Source organism: Schistocerca gregaria, chromosome 2 (assembly GCF_023897955.1).
Source record: "Schistocerca gregaria isolate iqSchGreg1 chromosome 2, iqSchGreg1.2, whole genome shotgun sequence".
Classification (NCBI taxonomy): domain Eukaryota; kingdom Metazoa; phylum Arthropoda; class Insecta; order Orthoptera; family Acrididae; genus Schistocerca; species Schistocerca gregaria.
The window spans coordinates 761832183-761853147 of NC_064921.1; the positions used below are offsets into that span (position 1 = coordinate 761832183).

Genomic DNA, 20965 nt, shown 5'->3' on the forward strand with positions numbered 1-20965 from the left:
AGATGATTTATTTAATGAACAATGGATTTGCATTGTGTAGTATTTCATAATGTCTAATCCAAATTCACTGCTCTCAGAGGTTCAGACAAGGAGAAATAGTATCACCATCTCATATCCTTTAAATACTGAATTGTGGTTAATGGATGAAGATCGGAAAGGTATGGTTTCTGATCCTCATACCAATCTACAAGCAGAGACTCTTAACAAAATGTTTATGTAGTGGACATAACGGCACTCTGTCACCTCAATACACACATACCTGTATCACTCAATGAGACACTTCTAAATAAAAGACACACGTAAATAGAAATATAAGTTCTTTTATTTTCAAAAGTAAAAGATCTTTTTGTATAAGAATATTATTGGATATTATATCACGAACAATAGAAAATAAAATCACACTATAACAAACATATATAATAGTTCAAATCACACAAATAAGTGCAACATCATGTGGGCTGAATCTCCAGATAAACTTGAGGCAATTACAAAATACAATGAAATGTGCAACATGATAGGACCAAGGAGAAGGAATGCTGATAAAAGGCAAATGACAGGGGGAAAATAAAAAATAGTTACATACAAAAAACAGCCTATTATTAGCTGATGTACAGTGCAGTTTGTTAAGCTATAATACAGGATGCACACTCATAAATAACATAAAAATATTTCATTCCAGGTCAACTACAATCATGGCATTTAAAGACATTTGGTGCAACACAATGGATACATTTTGCACAGCCTAGATGACAGAACAACTGCCAATAAATTGTTCTGATCGCTTCACCTTCCACAGTAACACACTTTTTAAAATCATAACATCAAATAAAGAACCTCCAATTCATTATGTACTTGGAGTATTTCATTTCAACTGGAACAGCAAAGTTCATAGTGAAAAACAAGTAATTAAGAATAGTCAAATTTATAGTAGTAGTAGTATTTACTGTACTTGATCCACTTCCCGATATTAAAAATGATGCTTTAACTTTATATAGAAGACTCATGAGATAGATTTGAATTTTTCTGTGCAAAATAAATTAACTATGCTTATAAATTAAACCTAAATATTTAGTATTACGGTACATAATTTACAAAACGTATTATAATTTATCCCTGACCACAAAGGTTACTCACTTTTTTTTTCTTTAAAAAATAATGGCACAGGTAAGATTAAAAGTTACATTATTAACACTGCAATTATGTAAAAAATAAATGTTTCAATGCCAACATTTCTCCCATCAGAACAGCACACATGTAATGTTCCAGAAAAAACATTCAACAATAAGCACAACAACCTCATGTCACATAAATAACAGTACTTTCTGTGAGACTGATATTGTTATCCACAAATCCACAACACTGATGCACAGATTACCCTTTAGAGGGCCAAGGAAATAATAATAATAAAAAATCGCAGTAATTTTACAATGAAGTTCATTGCAATAAAGGGAAATTATGGAGTAATCTCCTTTCTTTTGTACACTGGTAAAATTAAGAATTTCTTTGGTGTTTCCCAGATTAAACAATCACTTCTGTATGAAAGATCTCTCCTTTTAACTGCTAGAAATGGGCAAGACTGGTCGTGCAAAAATAGTGTTTCAGCATGCCAGTGCAACGTTACAGTTACATGATTTGTTACATCTACAGCACTTTGAATATAGTATGATTCACAGAATGCATTAGACAATACAATTTATGTACAGGAATGATACCCATATATGTAAGTAACACAGCATCTCACAAAGAAGGGCACTTCTGGTTTTAAGAAAAATCAAAGAGATCCATAAGGCCCTCATCCACATCCAAACTGAAGTTATAGTCTGCATCAGACAGTGGAGGCTCCAGCGACAGGAAAGGCTCGCAATATGACGAAAATCCCATGTCCAGCATGGTATCTGGTTCTGCAGCTGAGAAAATTATGACATCAGATCACAAAAGCATATCAATCTTGCAACTAAATATTAATCGTCTCTGCTACTCCAGTAATTTTATTTCACTGTCATCTGAATGTTAGATTTAACATACATACGTACCCATACATGCAAGCATTACAAGCTTTAACAAAAGACAAGATGCCATGCAGCAGAAAGTAAATGAGCTCCCAAAGCAAGCAGTTGTGTCAGTAACACGGCAGTCTAAGCAATCCCGAACTCAGCTGAATCCCATGGTGCTACGGTAATAATATACGTAGCATACACAGGCTCCAACTAAGCTCAGGGCACAGAGCAAAGCAAAGGGCACCACATGTGTCTATTTATATTTTTCATTAATAGACACAGGCCCTTCTCAGTAGGCACCTTAAAATATCACAAATGCATAACTGTTACAGGACAACACAATAAACAAGTGCATTAACATGCTTCTAAAATCTCTTGCTGGTTTAGTATATTTTATTATTTGTGAGGATAATGCACTTCCATTAGCTCCTCCAGAAACCAGTTCACTATAATGTAAATTTTCAGATATGACATAAGGAATAGGTTCAAAAAATTTGGCAAACTAAGGAAATATTGTGTTAATTATAGCAGTGGTATGCAAGAACAGTGTTTTTTCTCATGATTCCTGTTTAAATTTCTTGACCATCTATAAGTTCCCCTTGCCATAGAATCACTTATGAAACCTTTGTCTTCGTCAATGTCACCTTAGTAAGGGCCTGAACGATGGAAATGTAATCCAATAACAAAAATGTTGTCAAAAGTATTTTTTGTGGTTTTCTAAGAGGGAGACTGACCTTTCTCCTAAAATTCTCTCAACATACCTAAATCTTCCATTTACCTTCATCAATCTTGAATAGAGGTTTGCATCTTTTCATATTTCTGATGAGTGCACCTACATACTGAAATAATCCAATAAGCTCTTACATCAAGAGTGATTTTTTTATCTATCAAGATTTTGTTATGTTTATCCCCTTTAATGAGATTAACTTCATTAAATGAAATGGAAATACCCTCAGTCCACCACCACCACCACCACCACCACCACCACCACCACGTGAATATCTCGAGTGCTGGCTATTCTACATCCTGTGTTAAAAGAGGGATCTGTTTTCCAATAAAATAGTGTTTCCCAAATTTTGCTATTTAAGGAGAGAAGGCACAACTTCTTGACAATTATCATGTTTGAGTACAGAATATGCTTCAGGATGCCACAAATAATAAATGTTAGGGATGAGGAGGAAATCAGTGTTTAACATCCCTTTGATAACAAAGTCATTAGAGACCGAGCACAAGCTTGTATTAGGGAAGGATGGGGAAGAAAATGGGTCGTGCCCTTTGAAAGGAACCACCCTGCATTTACCATAAGTGACTTGGAGGGGGGACCTGGATGGCCGGACGTGGATTTGAACTGTAGTCGCCCTGAATGTGAGTCCAGTATGCTAACCACTGCACCACCATGCTCGGTTCAATGTTAGGGATATAAGACACTTGTACAAGTCTGTCTACGTCAGTTATTTGAGTCTACAAAAGTTCAGTCACGTAAGTTTCCATACTTCAATTAAAATTATCTGATAGCTGACACTTCACACATTAGAGCTGGTTTCCTCCAATCAGAGAACACACACTTTCATGCCCGAACTGCTCACTGTTGCCGAACTGCCGTAACAATTGATCAGTTCACTTCCAATTCCTTGTCAGACACCTTTTCTTGATGTGTTTGGATCCAAATCCTGGATCTGCCCATTTCATTCCATCACACATAACCCCCCCCCCCCCCCAAAAATTTGGCAAACTAAGGAAATATTGTGTTAATTATAGCAGTGGTATGCAAGAACAGTGTTTTTTCTCATGATTCCTGTTTAAATTTCTTGACCATCTATAAGTTCCCCTTGCCATAGAATCACTTATGAAACCTTTGTCTTCGTCAATGTCACCTTAGTAAGGGCCTGAACGATGGAAATGTAATCCAATAACAAAAATGTTGTCAAAAGTATTTTTTGTGGTTTTCTAAGAGGGAGACTGACCTTTCTCCTAAAATTCTCTCAACATACCTAAATCTTCCATTTACCTTCATCAATCTTGAATAGAGGTTTGCATCTTTTCATATTTCTGATGAGTGCACCTACATACTGAAATAATCCAATAAGCTCTTACATCAAGAGTGATTTTTTTATCTATCAAGATTTTGTTATGTTTATCCCCTTTAATGAGATTAACTTCATTAAATGAAATGGAAATACCCTCAGTCCACCACCACCACCACCACCACCACCACCACCACCACCACCACCACGTGAATATCTCGAGTGCTGGCTATTCTACATCCTGTGTTAAAAGAGGGATCTGTTTTCCAATAAAATAGTGTTTCCCAAATTTTGCTATTTAAGGAGAGAAGGCACAACTTCTTGACAATTATCATGTTTGAGTACAGAATATGCTTCAGGATGCCACAAATAATAAATGTTAGGGATGAGGAGGAAATCAGTGTTTAACATCCCTTTGATAACAAAGTCATTAGAGACCGAGCACAAGCTTGTATTAGGGAAGGATGGGGAAGAAAATGGGTCGTGCCCTTTGAAAGGAACCACCCTGCATTTACCATAAGTGACTTGGAGGGGGGACCTGGATGGCCGGACGTGGATTTGAACTGTAGTCGCCCTGAATGTGAGTCCAGTATGCTAACCACTGCACCACCATGCTCGGTTCAATGTTAGGGATATAAGACACTTGTACAAGTCTGTCTACGTCAGTTATTTGAGTCTACAAAAGTTCAGTCACGTAAGTTTCCATACTTCAATTAAAATTATCTGATAGCTGACACTTCACACATTAGAGCTGGTTTCCTCCAATCAGAGAACACACACTTTCATGCCCGAACTGCTCACTGTTGCCGAACTGCCGTAACAATTGATCAGTTCACTTCCAATTCCTTGTCAGACACCTTTTCTTGATGTGTTTGGATCCAAATCCTGGATCTGCCCATTTCATTCCATCACACATAACCCCCCCCCCCCCCCCCCCAAAAGATGCTTACAACACACATTTCATGCACGGCCCGAACCAAACAATATTGGATACTTCTGTACAAGATGAGATTCAAAACCACTTCAGAAATCAGGTTACGTTAGGTAAACTTCACACATCACTGCAAAAAGCCTAATTTTTAAAGGCTACAACTCATTTCGATTAGGCCACCAGAGACATAAATGTACATAGGATTCTAGAGTGTGATGTCATAGCAAAGTGGATAGTGTACAAATCTCACATGCAAAAGGTCATAGGTTTGAGTCTTGTCAAATGCAACAATTGTTTTTATTTCTAAACCTAATCAAAAGATTTTGATTACTATTTGCATTCAATTAACCGGTTTAAAGGTAATTTTTTTATTTGCTCTTATCTTTCTTGCTATTACTCTTTCTTTGTTTGGAACCTATCGCCTATAATCTGCAACCAAATCCCAATGAGGACTGCTTATCAGTTGGTAACTTGGCTGCTGGTTTAACTATTATTTCTTTTACCCACTATTAACACTCCATTACGAGGACCAATCTACCTTTTTGACAGACAATCTACATGCTGAAAATTTCCCTATTTGTTAGCTTAATATTCACTCAGCCATCGACTCCTAATGTTATGCTAGGGTATCTTTTTTTTTTTGAGAGTAAACACTTCAACAATCAATTATTGCATGGGGTGGGATGGAGGGGTTGGGGAAGGGGTCCTAAAGAATGTGTTTAGTTGCATCACACACACTGGCCAGTTTGTGTGTTTACGTGTCTCTTTGAACATGACACTTGTCAATATCTTTGTTAAGCCTCTAATGTGATTTAACATATCTGGACTGAAAATGATGCGATCTGAGACACCATGACAATCGAACCTGAGGCAACGACAGTATGGGGCTGGAGTTGGCAACCTTCCCCCCCCCCCCCCCCTCCTTTATAGGAACTACCATCAAGGTTTGTACTGGAGGTAGTGATAACTGAAACATTAAATTTCCTTAGTGTATTAAGATTTCACATTCTCAAAGATTCCCCTTTTTTATTCTTTAATTTTACACCAATGTTAATTTTTATCAAGTTGTAAACTCAATTTAAATCTCTACCTGGACAGTGTCACACAGGGTTTCACCAGATTACTAAAAATGTTGGCAATAGGGTTTACCCTAGCCTTTTTGAAGTAATCATCTTATTTGGTTAATTTTGAAAAGGGGTGCCTGCTACAGTTGTTCAAAATAGAAATTAAGTTTCTGTTATTTCTTTCCTCAGGCTAGTTATTGTGAAGAATTATGCCTCCATTCGTTACCATACTATACTGCATCTATAAGATGATGATATTCCTCAGTTTTATATTAATATACTCTCTCCATTTCTCCATTTATAATTTGCAAATCAGGCATGGTAACTAGTGCAATCACAATTGGTGTTTGCTCTTCTTACAATATTAAACTGCTCTTACAGTACATAAACCTTTAAGCTAATAGTACCAATTTGAATCTGTGTTTCAACATTCACTAATATTATCGCACAATCACAAGAGGTTGTTCTAAAACTCTATCAGCTATTTTTTTTTTAATTTTAAAAGTAGTTGGCAGAGTATTATTTACTCCTGGTAACATAAATCCATGGGTGACAAAGCACAGACTCCTATTAAGATTTATTAGACTCGCTGAGAATGAATTTCAGAATTTAGGATTACTGATATGACTGACCACAGTACAGCATATAAACACAAAATATGGCTCTTTACCACACGCAAACATGACAGTTATAAAACTAATGTAAAGGTAACTTTGAACAATATTTTGTACCAACCATACTTAAATCAAAATCAGTCCCAAACAAACAAATTTTATATACCAACAACATCCAATCTCTTATTGCTTGGCATGGCATAGAAGATAAAAAGGGCCTTGGCATTTGTTTCTTGACTAAGTATTTTTACCTTCCATACACTCAAAATAGGGCATGACCAAAACTTTCATTAACCCAACTCTTTGTTTTATTAGCTGTACCACCTTTTGAGTTCCCATTGTCTTCTTTAACATCTTCATAAGTATTGTCTCTATATTAGACCTTGTTTCCCTTTCTGATTTCATATTTAAGAGGTTTTTCTTAGTATGTTGTCAGTATTGGCACCTATTTCTTTTTTCATCTTTTCTGTTTTAAGAACAAAAACTATGAAGTCAATCACACTGATTCATCTCTTCCAAAGGCTTTTTAAGGAATTTTAACAATGTGCATTACAGATCACAACACAAATAATACATTTATTATACAATTTCTTTGAAATATAGACTGTCCTAACTGTAAGAAGAAAGTTATGAGCAAAACACCAAGATTCTTCTACAAACCATGTAAATAATTAAAAGTTTGCAGGCTGGAAAGAGGTATGTACAAAATTCCAGCAATAGGTTTTGATCTCGTAGTAACTAGAACTCTGTCTGTGATGTGGTTATGAAGGACAACACAAAGTCACAGGCAGAGATCTGGCACTACCACATCAGTACAGTAGTTTTCCTCCAGAAAGTGCAGTTAGTGATTATAGCAGGCCATTATTTTAATCCAACATTTGAACACAGTTTCAACAGAACTTAAATTTGATATATCCATTAACAGTTAGGCACTTGCCTATCAACAAGCAACAATTAATCAATAAATTTTTATTTTCAAGTCTACAATTTTTTCTCAAAAACTGGCTGTATAAAGCAGTATGCACACAAATATAACAATGGACACAGGAGTAGGAAGGAAAGAAGGCTGGCAACAGAACGAAAAGCAATGTCATGCAAACCAAGGACTCTGGATGTTTAGTGCATTGAGAAAGAACTCAGCTTGGAAAACAAAGCAGTATAGAGAGTAATATCAGATGATGAGGAAGAACTACAATGTGAAAGGGAGAGAGAACATATGTTCACACAAAGTAACAATCCGGCATATCATTTACGATGTCAAAATTCAAAGAACCACCTCCATTTAAGAGCTTTACAGCAGCAGCTGCCAAGAGACATTCAATGTCAAATGTTTATCATATGAATGCAATAACTTGGAAATAGAATTATTTCTCTACGGAAACAAGAATTTCGAACTTTAAGAATGTAATTTTTTCCATGTCCTGTAAAAAAAATGTGTCCTTAATAGAATTTTACAGTCAAAAGTCATTTCTTTGAATTTAGATAATTAACTCTACTATTAGTAAAAAACAAATGGAATGCACCAAAGAAGAAACAAAACAACCTGCATCATTAACACAATTTTGCCTTCTATTATAAATGTTGATTCAAGTGTACATGTAACTATATATTACCTCACTGTTTTCTTTCAATGAACAGTCAGAAAGAAGTGGTTATTATTGGGAGATGACAAAGTTAACATCAGCATTCAGCACACTTAAAAAGAATGTGCAGATTTAACTATCCTGAAATAAATATGGCAATGCTGTGTATTTCTTATCTGCATTAATATGAACAATACACATAAGCCCAGGGATACATACCAATCTCATTCAATGTATTGTAAACTTAAAGCAGTTCTATGAAGAAAAGTGCACTTAGAGAAGTAACAGCTTTCTTCCTCCAGCTCAACTGTAGTACAGGAAAAAGAAAGAGGAAAACTGCAGTTCTTCAAATGTGTGATAATTTGCCACAACTACAGTCACCTGCATAAAAATATTTTCCCACTGAAAGACATTGCAACCGACAGCATAAGTGGGACAGCAGCAGTAGCAAAATTACTGATTTTAAGATTATTTCCCTGAGAGCAAAAATGAGGTCACCTTATAGCAGAGCAAACAGCAGTTTTGTAACATTAACATTTAGAAAAAACAATACTGAGAGTCACTCAAAACAGACCCTGTGCTGACTTACACTGTTTACAATGAGTAGGACCTGAAAATGTAGCAGCTATTTTTGGAGAAATTTGGATGTAGTTTTTGTGTGGCCTCTGCAACCAGAGACAGGGGTCAAGTGAGTGAACTGCATTTGCATTAATATGAACGTGTGTGTGTGTGTGTGTGTGTGTGTGTGTGTGTGTGTGTGTGTGAAAGGCCTTTTAGATGGAAGATTACTTGTTTAGCAACCTTTTATTGTGCCTCTCTGCTGCTTAACATCTCCACTATACAGGGAGTAGCAGCCTGTCCTTTTCATAATATTGTCTGTGTGTAAATATGAGACGTACAAATTTAAAAGGTTGTCATCATGCTATGGACTGAAGATTATGCATTAATGCTTTGAAATAATTTTCTGGTGATGGGGGAGCTTTTATACTTTAATGATGGTTTAGCAGAAACTTCAAGTGTTTTCCCCCCTTTCCAAAATGGTCTTTGTACTTTTACTCCTTCTTGCTCTATTTCTTTCAACAGATGATTGTTTCTGTTGAGAAGCAACAACACTTTCACACCGGTTAACTTATCTGATTTACAGTATTTCTGGAGATCATTCCCCCCCCCCCCCCCCACCCACCCAATCCCATAACTCTATAACTGCAAAAACTGCAGAACATACTTCAATCTTTCATGGGCATTCACAGCAATGCGCACCACACTAGACAACATTACAGATAGAACTGACATGGCATTTAGTGTTGAAGTACAATAAAAAATAACTCTTATTTCCATACAGTCAAAAACATTTCAAGGTTTTGTTTTTCAGTCACTATACTGTATAGTGTGGACATTGTAAACTGGCAGTCAGCCGTGGGTGTCAACAAACGACGACGACTGCTGGAGGGGCAAGGAGCAGAGTGGTGAAACAAACCCCACATCCCCTCGCAGGGCAGCAGCCTAAACCAGTGGTCTACAATCCCCCGCAGAACTGACACATGGTTACAGGGATTGCTGATCTCTTCTAATGTCGTCAGGGCCATAACGGAATTTCACGATGGACCAGGATTTCAAAATAAGAAAAGAAAACAATGGAGGCAAAACACAAATCATCTGGTAACAGCTACCACACAAATACTGGCTATGCTGTCAACAAGGTAGCTGAGGCCCATCCTCTACTGGAATTTGACAACCACAGTGCACAACACCTGCTGCCTGAAAGAGCCACATTAAACGTCTACTTTTTATACCTATATTTGCACTTGAGATACGGGAGAAACTTACGCCTAAAGCACAATGGTAAGTCATAGCATTCGTGCACCTTATATTTTGCACATACATTCTTATGCACACGATCTTTTCAAACTGGGCTTAGCCAGATGACGTGCAACAGCAGCAACCAAAAATTAGTTACATTTTCGATATTTTTATTTAAAACCATCTCTGAAAAATAGTCCACTTGGATACAGTTCACAATGAAACAGCAGCTGCTAGATAATTGTGTGTTTTTTTGTATTTTGAGATAAAATTTGTATCTATATTAGCATTTATTACAAAATGTAGATTACAGAGGTTCCCAACATCGAGTAATATCCTGTCATAATATTGTGTATCTCTCCAGGGATACCAGTACTCTGATGACTTTTTCATGCCCAGTTTTTGGGAAAAACTTAACTACAGTCACTTTACGCTATTTTCTTCCAAGCATTTACTACGTAATGATATATTTGCTGAACACTCTTAGTTTATGGGTGTTCAATTTATCACACACTATTATTATTGTTGTTGTGTTACATCAACAGCGCTTAGTCTGATTATTTAACGAATGACAATATAACTCCAGAAATAAAGTGATTGAAGGCATTTTTGTACAAGACACACAAGGTATGTTCGTATCGTGATTGAATACATGTTTATTGCGCATGCACACACATATACACAAAGAAAAAATATATTCTACAATAAAAATGGTGTAAATTAATTTTTGATTGGTTACCTGTAGGAAGATGTGGATCTGACTGCTTGCCTCCCATAAGAGGACCAAGGCTGCTGGGACCTGGTAATATGTCTTCGTCACATTCCCTTCCTATTGGATCTTCTTCCTTAATTACAAAATCTTCTGACAGTTCCAGACTGTCAAGACCAAGACCAAATTCCCCAGCACTACATGAGGCTACAGGCTCAGGAGTGGGTTGAGGTGCTGGTTCTTCTGGACAAAGGAAAACCTCAATTTCACCATGCTGGCTCTTCATATGCATTGTCAAGCCCTACATGAAAAAAAATAAGAGAGAAAAATGGTAGATGAAAATTATTAGTCATGTAAATACATTAAGTGGCTAAAACCTGAAATTTACGGCATACTAACCTCACTTGCCGATGGTACTTCAAGTTTTGCTTCTGGCGGAGCTTTGATAGCCATCACCATTTGTTGGCGGTATTCTGCAATGCTCCTTAAATCTTGGTATGTGATGTAAGCGTAACGTTTATTTTCACTCATTTGGCGAAGATTGGCCTCTGTGAAGAAAGTTGTAATGATGCAGATAGAAACAAAACATTCTGCACTCTCAAAAGAAATTTGCCTCACTGAGATCATTATCATACAAGATACTTTGTTGTTTAACATCACTATATTAATTCTGTAATACCAGCAGACAATAATTTAGGATATATAATTGTGAGGGTCTTATGCAATATCCTAAACAATCTGTTGTTTCACAATGATTTTTCTGCTGGATACTTTACAATTAGTAGAATGAAAGTTGACAAAACTGATATTCTTGTAAAACCGAGGATAGTCTGTTTTTATTGCTACACAAAATATCTAAATGTGGTTTATTAACTGCACAGTTATGTTTGCTTGTTAGTAAGAAGAGACTATTTCAAATTTTGGGTTATCAATACTTCTAACAGCAGAAACAGTGTCTTTGGGCATCAGCAGTTCCTACACAATTTCCGTTCACACAGTTTCACCACTATTCTTTTTTGTTTTACCATGCCCTTTACAATGATAAGTTGTACTTTGTGGCTTAATTCTACTTTCCTTCTACTGTTCTGGTCATATGTAAAGTACACCAGTGGCAAAAAACAGTCAATACTGTCACTGCGTCACAGGGATGGAAATGTTACCGATGATGGTGCCACTAAAGTGGAGTTACTAAATACGATTTTCCATAATTCCTTCACGAAATAAGACAAAGTAAATATTCCAGAATTCGGAATGAGGACAGCTGTTAGCATGAGTGACATAAATAAAAGTAGATGTCTCAGGTGTTGTGAAATAACTCAAATCACTTAAAAAAGGCATGTCTTCCAGTCCAGAGGAAATACCAATAAAGTTCCTTTCAGAGAATGCAGACACAATAGCGCCTTTCTTAGCAATCATATACAACCACTCACTTAACGAAAGGTCTGTTCCTAAAGACTGGAAAATAGCACAGGTCACACAATATTCAATAAAGGAAATAGGGGTAACCCATTAAATTACAGACCCGTATCACTGATCTCAATTTGCAGTAGGATTTTGGAGCATGTACTGTACTCTTAACATTATGAATCACTTTGAAGAAAATGACTTACTGATACATAATCAACATGGATTCAGAAAATATCATTCTTGTGCAACACAGCTAGCTCTTTATTCCCACGTAGTAATGAGTGCTGTCGATAAGGGATCTCAGATTGATTCTATACTCCTAGATTTCCAGAAGGCTTCTGATACTATTTCTCACAAGCGGCTATTAATCAAATTGCGTGCATATGGAGTATCGTCTCAGTTGTGTGACTGGATTCGTGATTTCCTCTCAGAGAGGTCGCAGTTTGTAGTGACAGACGGTAAATCATAGAGTAGAACAGAAGTGACATCTGGCATTCCACAATGGTAGTGTCATAAGCCCTCTGCTGTTCCTGATTTATATAAATGATCTAGGTCATAATCTGAACAGCCCCCTTAGATTGTTTGCAGATGATGCTGTAGTTTACCGTCTAATAAAATCATCAGAGGATCAATTCCAATTACAAAATGATCTAGATAGAATTTCTGTATGGTGCAAAGTGGCAATTAGCACTAATCAAAGAAAAGTGCAAGATCATCCACATGGGTACTAAAAGAAATCAGATAACTTTTGGGTATACAATAAATCGCACAAATCTAAGCGCTGTCAATTCAACTAAATACTTAGGAATTACAACTACAAGCAACTTAAATTGGACAGACCACACAGATAATATTGTGGGGAAGGTGAAACAAAAACTGCACTTTGTCGGCAGAACACTTAGAAGATGGGTTCACTAAAGAGACAGTCTACATTACACTTGTCCATCCTCTGCTGGAATATTGCTGTGAAGTACGGGATCCTTACCAGGTAGGATTGACGGAGTACATTGAAAAAGAGCAAAGACGGGCAGCTTGCTTCATGTTATTGCACAACAGGGTTGAGAGTGTCCCTGATATGATACACGAGTTGGGGTGGCAGTCACTGAAACAAAGACGGCTTTCTTTGCGGCGAGATATATTTATGAAATTTCGATCACTAACTTTCTCTTCTGAATGCGAAAATATTTTGTTGACACCCATCGACGTAGGTGTGATCATCATAATAAAGTAAAAGAAATCAGAGCTCAAATGGAAAGATTTCCCATGTGACATTCGAGAGTGGAATGGTAGAATACTAGTATGAAAATGATTGAATGAACCCCCTGCCAGGCACTTAAGTGTAAATTGCAGAGTAGCCATGTAGATGTAGTTGTTACTATTCCTTATCACTTTTGCATGTATTTTATACTGAAATTCCTTCATACAATTATCTCTGTGTTTTCATCTCTCTTCCGACCCCCCCCCCTCTCCCCCCGACTACTACACACTGCCAGAACTACTTTCCTAAGTGCTTCCTTGAACACTCAATTTTATCTTCCAAGTTGACTGACAAGCCTCTTATAAATACAGTTTTTTTTTTTTTTTTTTTTTTTTACAAATTGCCAATAGTATTGCCCATTTCCGTGGTGTGCAAAGATACCTCTAATGTGTCACACTTTCGAATACACACTATTCTCTGCTACCATTACATTCAGACTGGGGCAACAACTGTTTGCAGGACCTGGTTAGGGCATGGGATTGCTGGAAGGAACAGAAAGGACAAAAGGAAAGAGGACCAGGAACAGGATACAGAGAAGAGTAAAGACAGGGAGGGAGCTGAAAGGAATGGTATAGAATGTTTTAAGAATATTTCCTTAACTTGAAATAAATACTGCATCAAGCAAACTCTTCACTGGCAATTACGAAAGCTAGATACAAAAGTTTCACAATTAGTTTCCAATGTTGTTCACAGGCATGCACTAACAAGCTTGACCTCACCAACAGTGTCAGTATGGAGACAAGGATTATTGGAGGAGAAGATTAGTCTTTTTAACATCCAGTCAACAAAAAGGTCGCTAGAGACCGAGCACAAGCTCGGATTAAGAATGGATGGAGAAGAAAATTGGCCTTTTTCTTTCAAAGGAACCATCCCAGCACTTGCCTTGAGCGATTTAGGGAAATCGCAGAAAATCAAAATCTGCAGACACGGGTTTGAACTGTCGTAGAAGTTCAGTTTGCTAAACAGTGTGCATCTCGCTCAGAACAAGGAGAAGTGATCATGATATAATGACAATGGTTACTTAAGTTACTACATCCTACTTAGACAATGAATGGACATCATTTAGTTCCAATATTATGGACATATAGTGGGAATTAGTGAAGTTCGGTGGCAGGAGGAACAAGACTTCTGGTCAGGTGACTACAGGGTTATAAACACAAAATCAAATAGGGGTAAAGCAGGAGTAGGTTTAATAATGAATAGGAAAATAGGAATGCGGGTAAGCTACTACAAACAGCATAGTGAACACATTATTGTGGCCAAGATAGATACGAAGCCAACACCTACTACAGTAGTACAAGTTTATATGCCAACTAGCTCTGCAGATGATGAAGAAATTGAAGAAATGTACGATGAAATAAAAGAAATTGTTCAGATAGTGAAGGGAGACGAAAATTTAATAGTAATGGGTGACTGGAATTCGAGTGTAGGAAAAGGGAGAGAAGGAAACATAGTAGGTGAATATGGATTGGGGCTAAGAAATGAAAGAGGAAGCCGCCTAGTAGAATTTTGCACAGAGCACAACTTAATCATAGCTAACACTTGGTTTAAGAACCATGAAAGAAGGTTGTATACGTGGAAGAACCCTGGAGATACTAAAAAGTATCAAATAGATTATATAATGGTAAGACAGAGATTTAGGAACCAGGTTTTAAGTTGTAAGACATTTCCAGGGGCAGATGTGGACTCGGACCACAATCTATTGGTTATGACCTGTAGATTAAAACTGAAGAAACTGCAAAAATGTGGGAAATTAAGGAGATGGGACCTGGATAAACTGAAAGAACCAGAGGTTGTACAGAGTTTCAGGGAGAGCATAAGGGGACAATTGACAGGAATAGGGGAAAGAAATACAGTAGAAGAAGAATGGGTAGCTCTGAGGGATGAAGTAGTGAAGGCAGCAGAAGATAAAGTAGGCAAAAAGACAAGGGCTGCTAGAAATCCTTTAGTAACAGAAGAAATACTGAATTTAATTGATGAAAGGAGAAGATACAAAAATGCAGTAAGTGAAGCAGGCAAAAAGGAATACAAATGTCTCAAAAATGAGATTGACAGGAAGTGCAAAATGGCTAAGCAGGCATGACTAGAGGACAAATGTAAGGATGTAGAGGCTTATCTCACTAGGGGTAAGATAGATACTTCCTACAGGAAAATTAAAGAGACCTTTGGAGAAAAGAGAACCACTTGTATGAATATCAAGAGCTCAGATGGAAATGCAGTTGTAAGCAAAGAAGGGAAAGCAGAAAGGTGGACAGAATATATAGAGGGTCTATACAATGGTGATGTACTTGAGGACAATATTATGGAAATGGAAGAGGATGTAGATGAAGATGAAATGGGAGATACAATACTGCGTGAAGAGTTTGACAGAGCACTGAAAGACCTGAGTTGAAACAAGGCTCCAGGAGTAAACAACATTCCTTTAGAACTACCGACAGCCTTAGGAGAGCCAGTCCTGACAAAACTCTAGCATCTGGTGAGCAAGATGCATTTGAGAGGCGAAATACCCTCAGACTTCAAGAAGAATATAATAATTCCAATCCCAAATAAAGCAGGTGTTGACAGATGTGAAAATTACTGAACTATTAGTTTAATAAGTCATGAATGCAAAATACTAACACGAATTCTTTACAGACGAATGGAAAAATTGGTAGAAGCCGACCTCGGGGAAGATCAGTTTGGATTCTGTAGAAACATTGGAACACGTGAGACAATACTGACCCTACAAATTATCTTAGAAGATAGATTAAGGAAAGGCAAACCTACGTTTCTAGCATTTGTAGACTTAGAGAAAGCTTTTGACAATGTTGACTGGAATACTCTTTTTCAAATTCTAAAGGTGGCAGGGGTAAAATACAGGGAGCGAAAGGCTATTTACAATTTGTACAGACACCAGATGGCAGTCATAAAAGTCGAGGGGCATGAAAGGGAAGCAGTGGTTGGGAAAGGAGTGAGACAGGGTTGTAGCCTCTCCCCGATGTTATTCAATCTGTATATTGAGCAAGCAGTAAAGGAAACAAAAGAAAAATTTGGAGTAGGTATTAAAATTCATGGAGACGAAGTAAAAACTTTGAGGTTCGCCGATGACATTGTAATTCTGTCAGAGACGGCAAAGGACTTGGAAGAGCAGTTGAACGGAATGGACAGTGTCTTGAAAGGAGGATATAAGATGAACATCAACAAAAGCAAAACGAGGATAATGGCATGTAGTCAAATTAAATCGGGTGATGCTGAGGGAATTAGATTAGGAAATGAGACACTTCAAGTAGTAAAGGAGTTTTGCTATTTAGGAAGTAAAATAACTGATGATGGTCGAAGTAGAGAGGATATAAAATGTAGACTGGCAATGGCAAGGAAAGCATTTCTGAAGAAGAGAAATTTGTTAACATCGAATATAGATTTATGTATCAGGAAGTCATTTCTGAAAGTATTTGTTTGGAGTGTAGCCATGTATGGAAGTGAAACATGGACGATAACTTGTTTGGACAATAAGAGAATAGAAGCTTTCGAAATGTGGTGCTACAGAAGAATGCTGAAGATAAGGTGGATAGATCACGTAACTAATGAGGAGGTATTGAATAGGATTGGGGAGAAGTTTGTGGCACAACTTGACTAGAAGAAGGGATCGGTTGGTAGGACATGTTTTGAGGCATCAAGGGATCACAAATTTAGCGTTGGAGGGCAGCGTGGAGGGTAAAAATCATAGAGGGAGACCGAGAGATGGGTACACTAAGCAGATTCAGAAGGATGTAGGTTGCAGTAGGTACTGGGAGATGAAGCATGGAGAGCTGCATCAAACCAGTCTCAGGACTGAAGACAACAACAACATAGGAATTGTGGGTGAAGTTAAAATTGAAAATCATGCTCTGAAGAAGTATGGCCAGAATAAGTGTATCAAGAACAGAAGAGTCATTCCATGTCAAATCAACACACCTATCTTACCTCGCCCTCTTAGATTTTGCTGAAAGTTGGTATACTTATAGTGGGCACTGAGACTAAGAAAAATACCAAATTCCAATTTTTTATCTCAAACCATTCCTGAAATATGGCTACGTAAACTTTTCAAAAAGCAGCCAAAAATGTGTGAACGGACCTTTTTTAAATTGCCCTAGGAACTGCCCTAATTGAGCTAGAGAACTGGAAAAGGTGTCATTTTGCAGCATTTTTCTTGCTCTTTCCAGTGATAGACAAAGAAACATAGCATCTAATTAATAACCTTTTTCAAAATGGTAATTGATATTTTGATTTAATTTTTTTTACAAAAAGTACATAATTGAAAATTTTCAAAATATTTCCATAACTTCATACTGTTGTAAATCACATGGCAAAATATAAATGTGGGATGATGATGGGTTCATTGTTTAAAAAAATTATTCTAGACTCTTGTTTTTCACTAACGGCCCTAGTTTGACCAAACTGACCCATCATCAGTTGATTGCAACATGGGAAAGTGAATACTGCCCAGGAGAAACTGTCATGTGTAAAATTTTAAAAGACTCTTTTCATGAAAACTTAATTGAACAAGTTCAGTTCCGACAGTGGATGTCAGTTGACCAATGTAATCTGGAAATTGTTCAGAAAACTTCGGAAGAATTAATAGATTTATTTTGTAGTAAGATGTCGACTGATTCGGCATGACTTCATTGCCAAGCAACAACGAATATTCCTTAACTTCACAAGAGAAAAGCTTATGGAGCCTGAATTTGTCGTCATATGTGATTTTTCAGAAAATTATAGTATAGTGCTACAGGCAAAAGTTAATAGAAATTCAATGTGCAAAGCATCCAACTTCAATGTCATATCTCTACGAAAGATCTTGCCAACAAAAACAAAAAATTGCAGTTGCACATAAAATCATTAGATGTGTTGAAGGCTTCTATGCAGTCACTCATTGACTAGTCTGGCATGGCATTAAAGGCAGCGAAAGGAAAGCTGAAGTTTTACATTTTACTTTTAAGAAACCATTGGCACAAGAGGTTCATAAAGACATACTGTTGTCTGACTGACAAATTCCCATATGGAGGAATGGTAATAAGCAATCCTGCCTTAGAGAAGCAAGGGAAAGAGTTGAAAAAATAAGTCATCAGGTCCATATGGAATTCCAATTCAGTTTTATAGAAAATATTTTACGGTATTGGTCCCTTTACTTAGCTTACACTCATTGTGAATTCTCACCCAGGTGAAAAATCCCCAACGATTGAAGAAAATCACTGTTAACTCATGCATATAAAAAGGGGCAAAAGAAAGGATCAGCAAAATCACAGACCACAAAAGGGCATCCCCTTGTGACTCGGCTCCACCAAGAACTGGAGCGACACTAGGTTGCTGCAGTAATCTTCAATATATTACAATATAAATTTTAATACAATGAATTTCATTGAGACAGAAAAGCAGAAATATGTCTGCTTGTGTCTGTATATGTATGGATGGATGGATGTGGGATTTTCCCCCTACGTTAAGTCTTTCTGCTAACGGGATTGGAATGACTCCTTACCCTCTCCCTTAAAACCCACATCCTTTCATCTTTCCTTCTCCTTCCCTCTTTCCTGACGAAGCAACCGCCTGTTGCGAATGCTCGAAATTTTGTTTGTGTGTTATTGTATTGTGCCTGTCTAACGGTGCTTTCCCGCTTGGTAAGTCTTGGAATCTTTGTTTTTAATATATTTTTCCCATGTGGAAGTTTATATATATATGCTTGTGTCCATGTGCCCGTGCGCTTGTGTGTGTGTGTGTGTGTGTGTACCTGTCCTTTTTCCTCCTAAGGTAAGTCTTTCCACTCCCGGGATTGGAATGACTCCTTACCCTCTCCCTAAAAAAAAAAAAAAAACCCACATCCTTTCGTCTTTTCCTCTCCTTCCCTTTTTTCCTGATGAAGCAACCGTTGGTTGCGAAAGCTTGAATTTTGTGTGTATGTTTGTGTGTCTTATCAACCTGCCAGCGCTTTCATTTGGTAAGTCACATCAGATCGAAGGTTAAGCACTTTACCACCAAAAACTCTTAACATCAGCTGGCACATATGCATAGATAAATCAATTACGTAACAGACACACAGAACTACTCTTGCTATTTTCTCAAAATTGCCGGAGTAGTGCACCTTGCTACTTGCACATTATGTTGTTTTAATGGCCTACTAAAGGTGAATGAAGTTTGAACCAAAGTTCTGATCCAACGTCGTGGCCTCTGCTTGTTAGAGACATAATCCAACAATCCAATGTATTGTGCAGAAAAGCAGATGTTTGTCCAATTTCTAGAGAGAGAGAGAGAGAGAGAGAGAGAGAGAGAGAGAGAGAGAGAGAGAGAGAGAGAGAGAGAGAGATTCCACATAGGACTGTACAGATTATTAAGTAACTCTAGGTTATTGGGACACCAATTTTTGATCATTATCTGTATGCATTCACTGTTATATTGCATAAAAACTAATAGACTTCGTGGCACTGGATGGGTAATTCTCTACAGCCATGTTCTTGTGCTTCCCTAGAAATTAATGTGTGTAAGACCTGACAAGAAATCAATGAGACTACACTGAGGGAGATAAAACAATCACCACCAACACCAAAGAATAATTAATGTACAGTAATGAAATTCCGCAAATTCAGTTGTCCAGGTAATATATTTGAGTGATTAACATTGGAAGATTACAGTTAATGTAAGGGCGAGAAAAGTGATTGCAAATGTGAAATGCTGGTTCATTAATAACTGATGTAACCACCAGCATTTTAAATGCAAGCATGCAAACATGCATTCATTGTGTTGTACAGAAGCCAGACGTCAAGTTTGTGGGATGAGGTTCCATGCCTCTTGCACTTGGTCAGACATACAGGAACAGTTCATGCTATTTGTGGACGACACTGGAGTTGTCATCAGCTGATTTCAAATATGTGCTTAACTGGAGACTGATCTGCTGATCGAGCAGGCCAAGGAAACATGTTGGCACACTGTAGAGCATGGTGGGTTACAACAGCAGTATGTGGGTCAGTGTTATATTGTTGGAAAACATCGCCTGTAATGCTGTTCATGAATGGCAGCATAACAGGTCAAATCACTAGGCTGACGTACAATTGTCAGGATGTGTGGGATAACCACAAGAGTGCACCTGCTGTCATACGAAATCACACCGCAGACCATACCTCCAGTGTGTCTAGCACACACTAAGTTTGGTTGGAGGTCCTCAACTGGCCTCCTCCTAGCCAAGACAAGGGCATCACTGGCACCAAAGCAGAATCAGCTTTCATCAGAAAACACGACAGACATCCACCCTGCCCTCCAGTGAGCTCTCGCTCGATACCACTGAATTAGCAAATGAAAGTGGTTTGGGGCCAGTGAAGAGCGTGCTACAGAGCAACTGGCTTGGAGCTGTCCTTGAGGTAACAAATTTGTGAGTTTGTTGTGTTACTGTGGTGCAAGCTGCTGCTCAAATTGTTGCTGCAAATGCAGTACAATGGGCCAGATCCATCTGCCAAACATGATGGTCTAGCCTCTCAGTACTGCCAAGTGGTTGTCTGAAGCCTGGTCTTTGTGCAACCATACATTCTTGTCATCTTAAAGGCATTCTTGACTATCAACACACCACATCTAACC

General features: G+C 37.6%; 1 protein-coding gene across 3 annotated transcripts in view; it reads right to left on the reverse strand.

Annotated features, from left to right (window-relative positions):
* Positions 1-300: 300 nt before the first annotated feature.
* The window catches only part of LOC126334974 (transcription factor E2F6-like), a 66768-nt gene continuing 46103 nt past the window's right edge, over positions 301-20965 (reverse strand). For all 3 annotated transcript variants that reach the window (XM_049997763.1, XM_049997764.1, XM_049997765.1), the window contains 3 exons: positions 11122-11270; positions 10753-11023; positions 301-1907 (listed from right to left, as the gene is read on the reverse strand). In XM_049997763.1, the coding sequence (XP_049853720.1) occupies positions 1762-1907; positions 10753-11023; positions 11122-11270 (566 nt within the window). In that variant the 3' untranslated portion in view covers positions 301-1761. The remainder of the gene's footprint in view (positions 1908-10752; positions 11024-11121; positions 11271-20965) is intronic.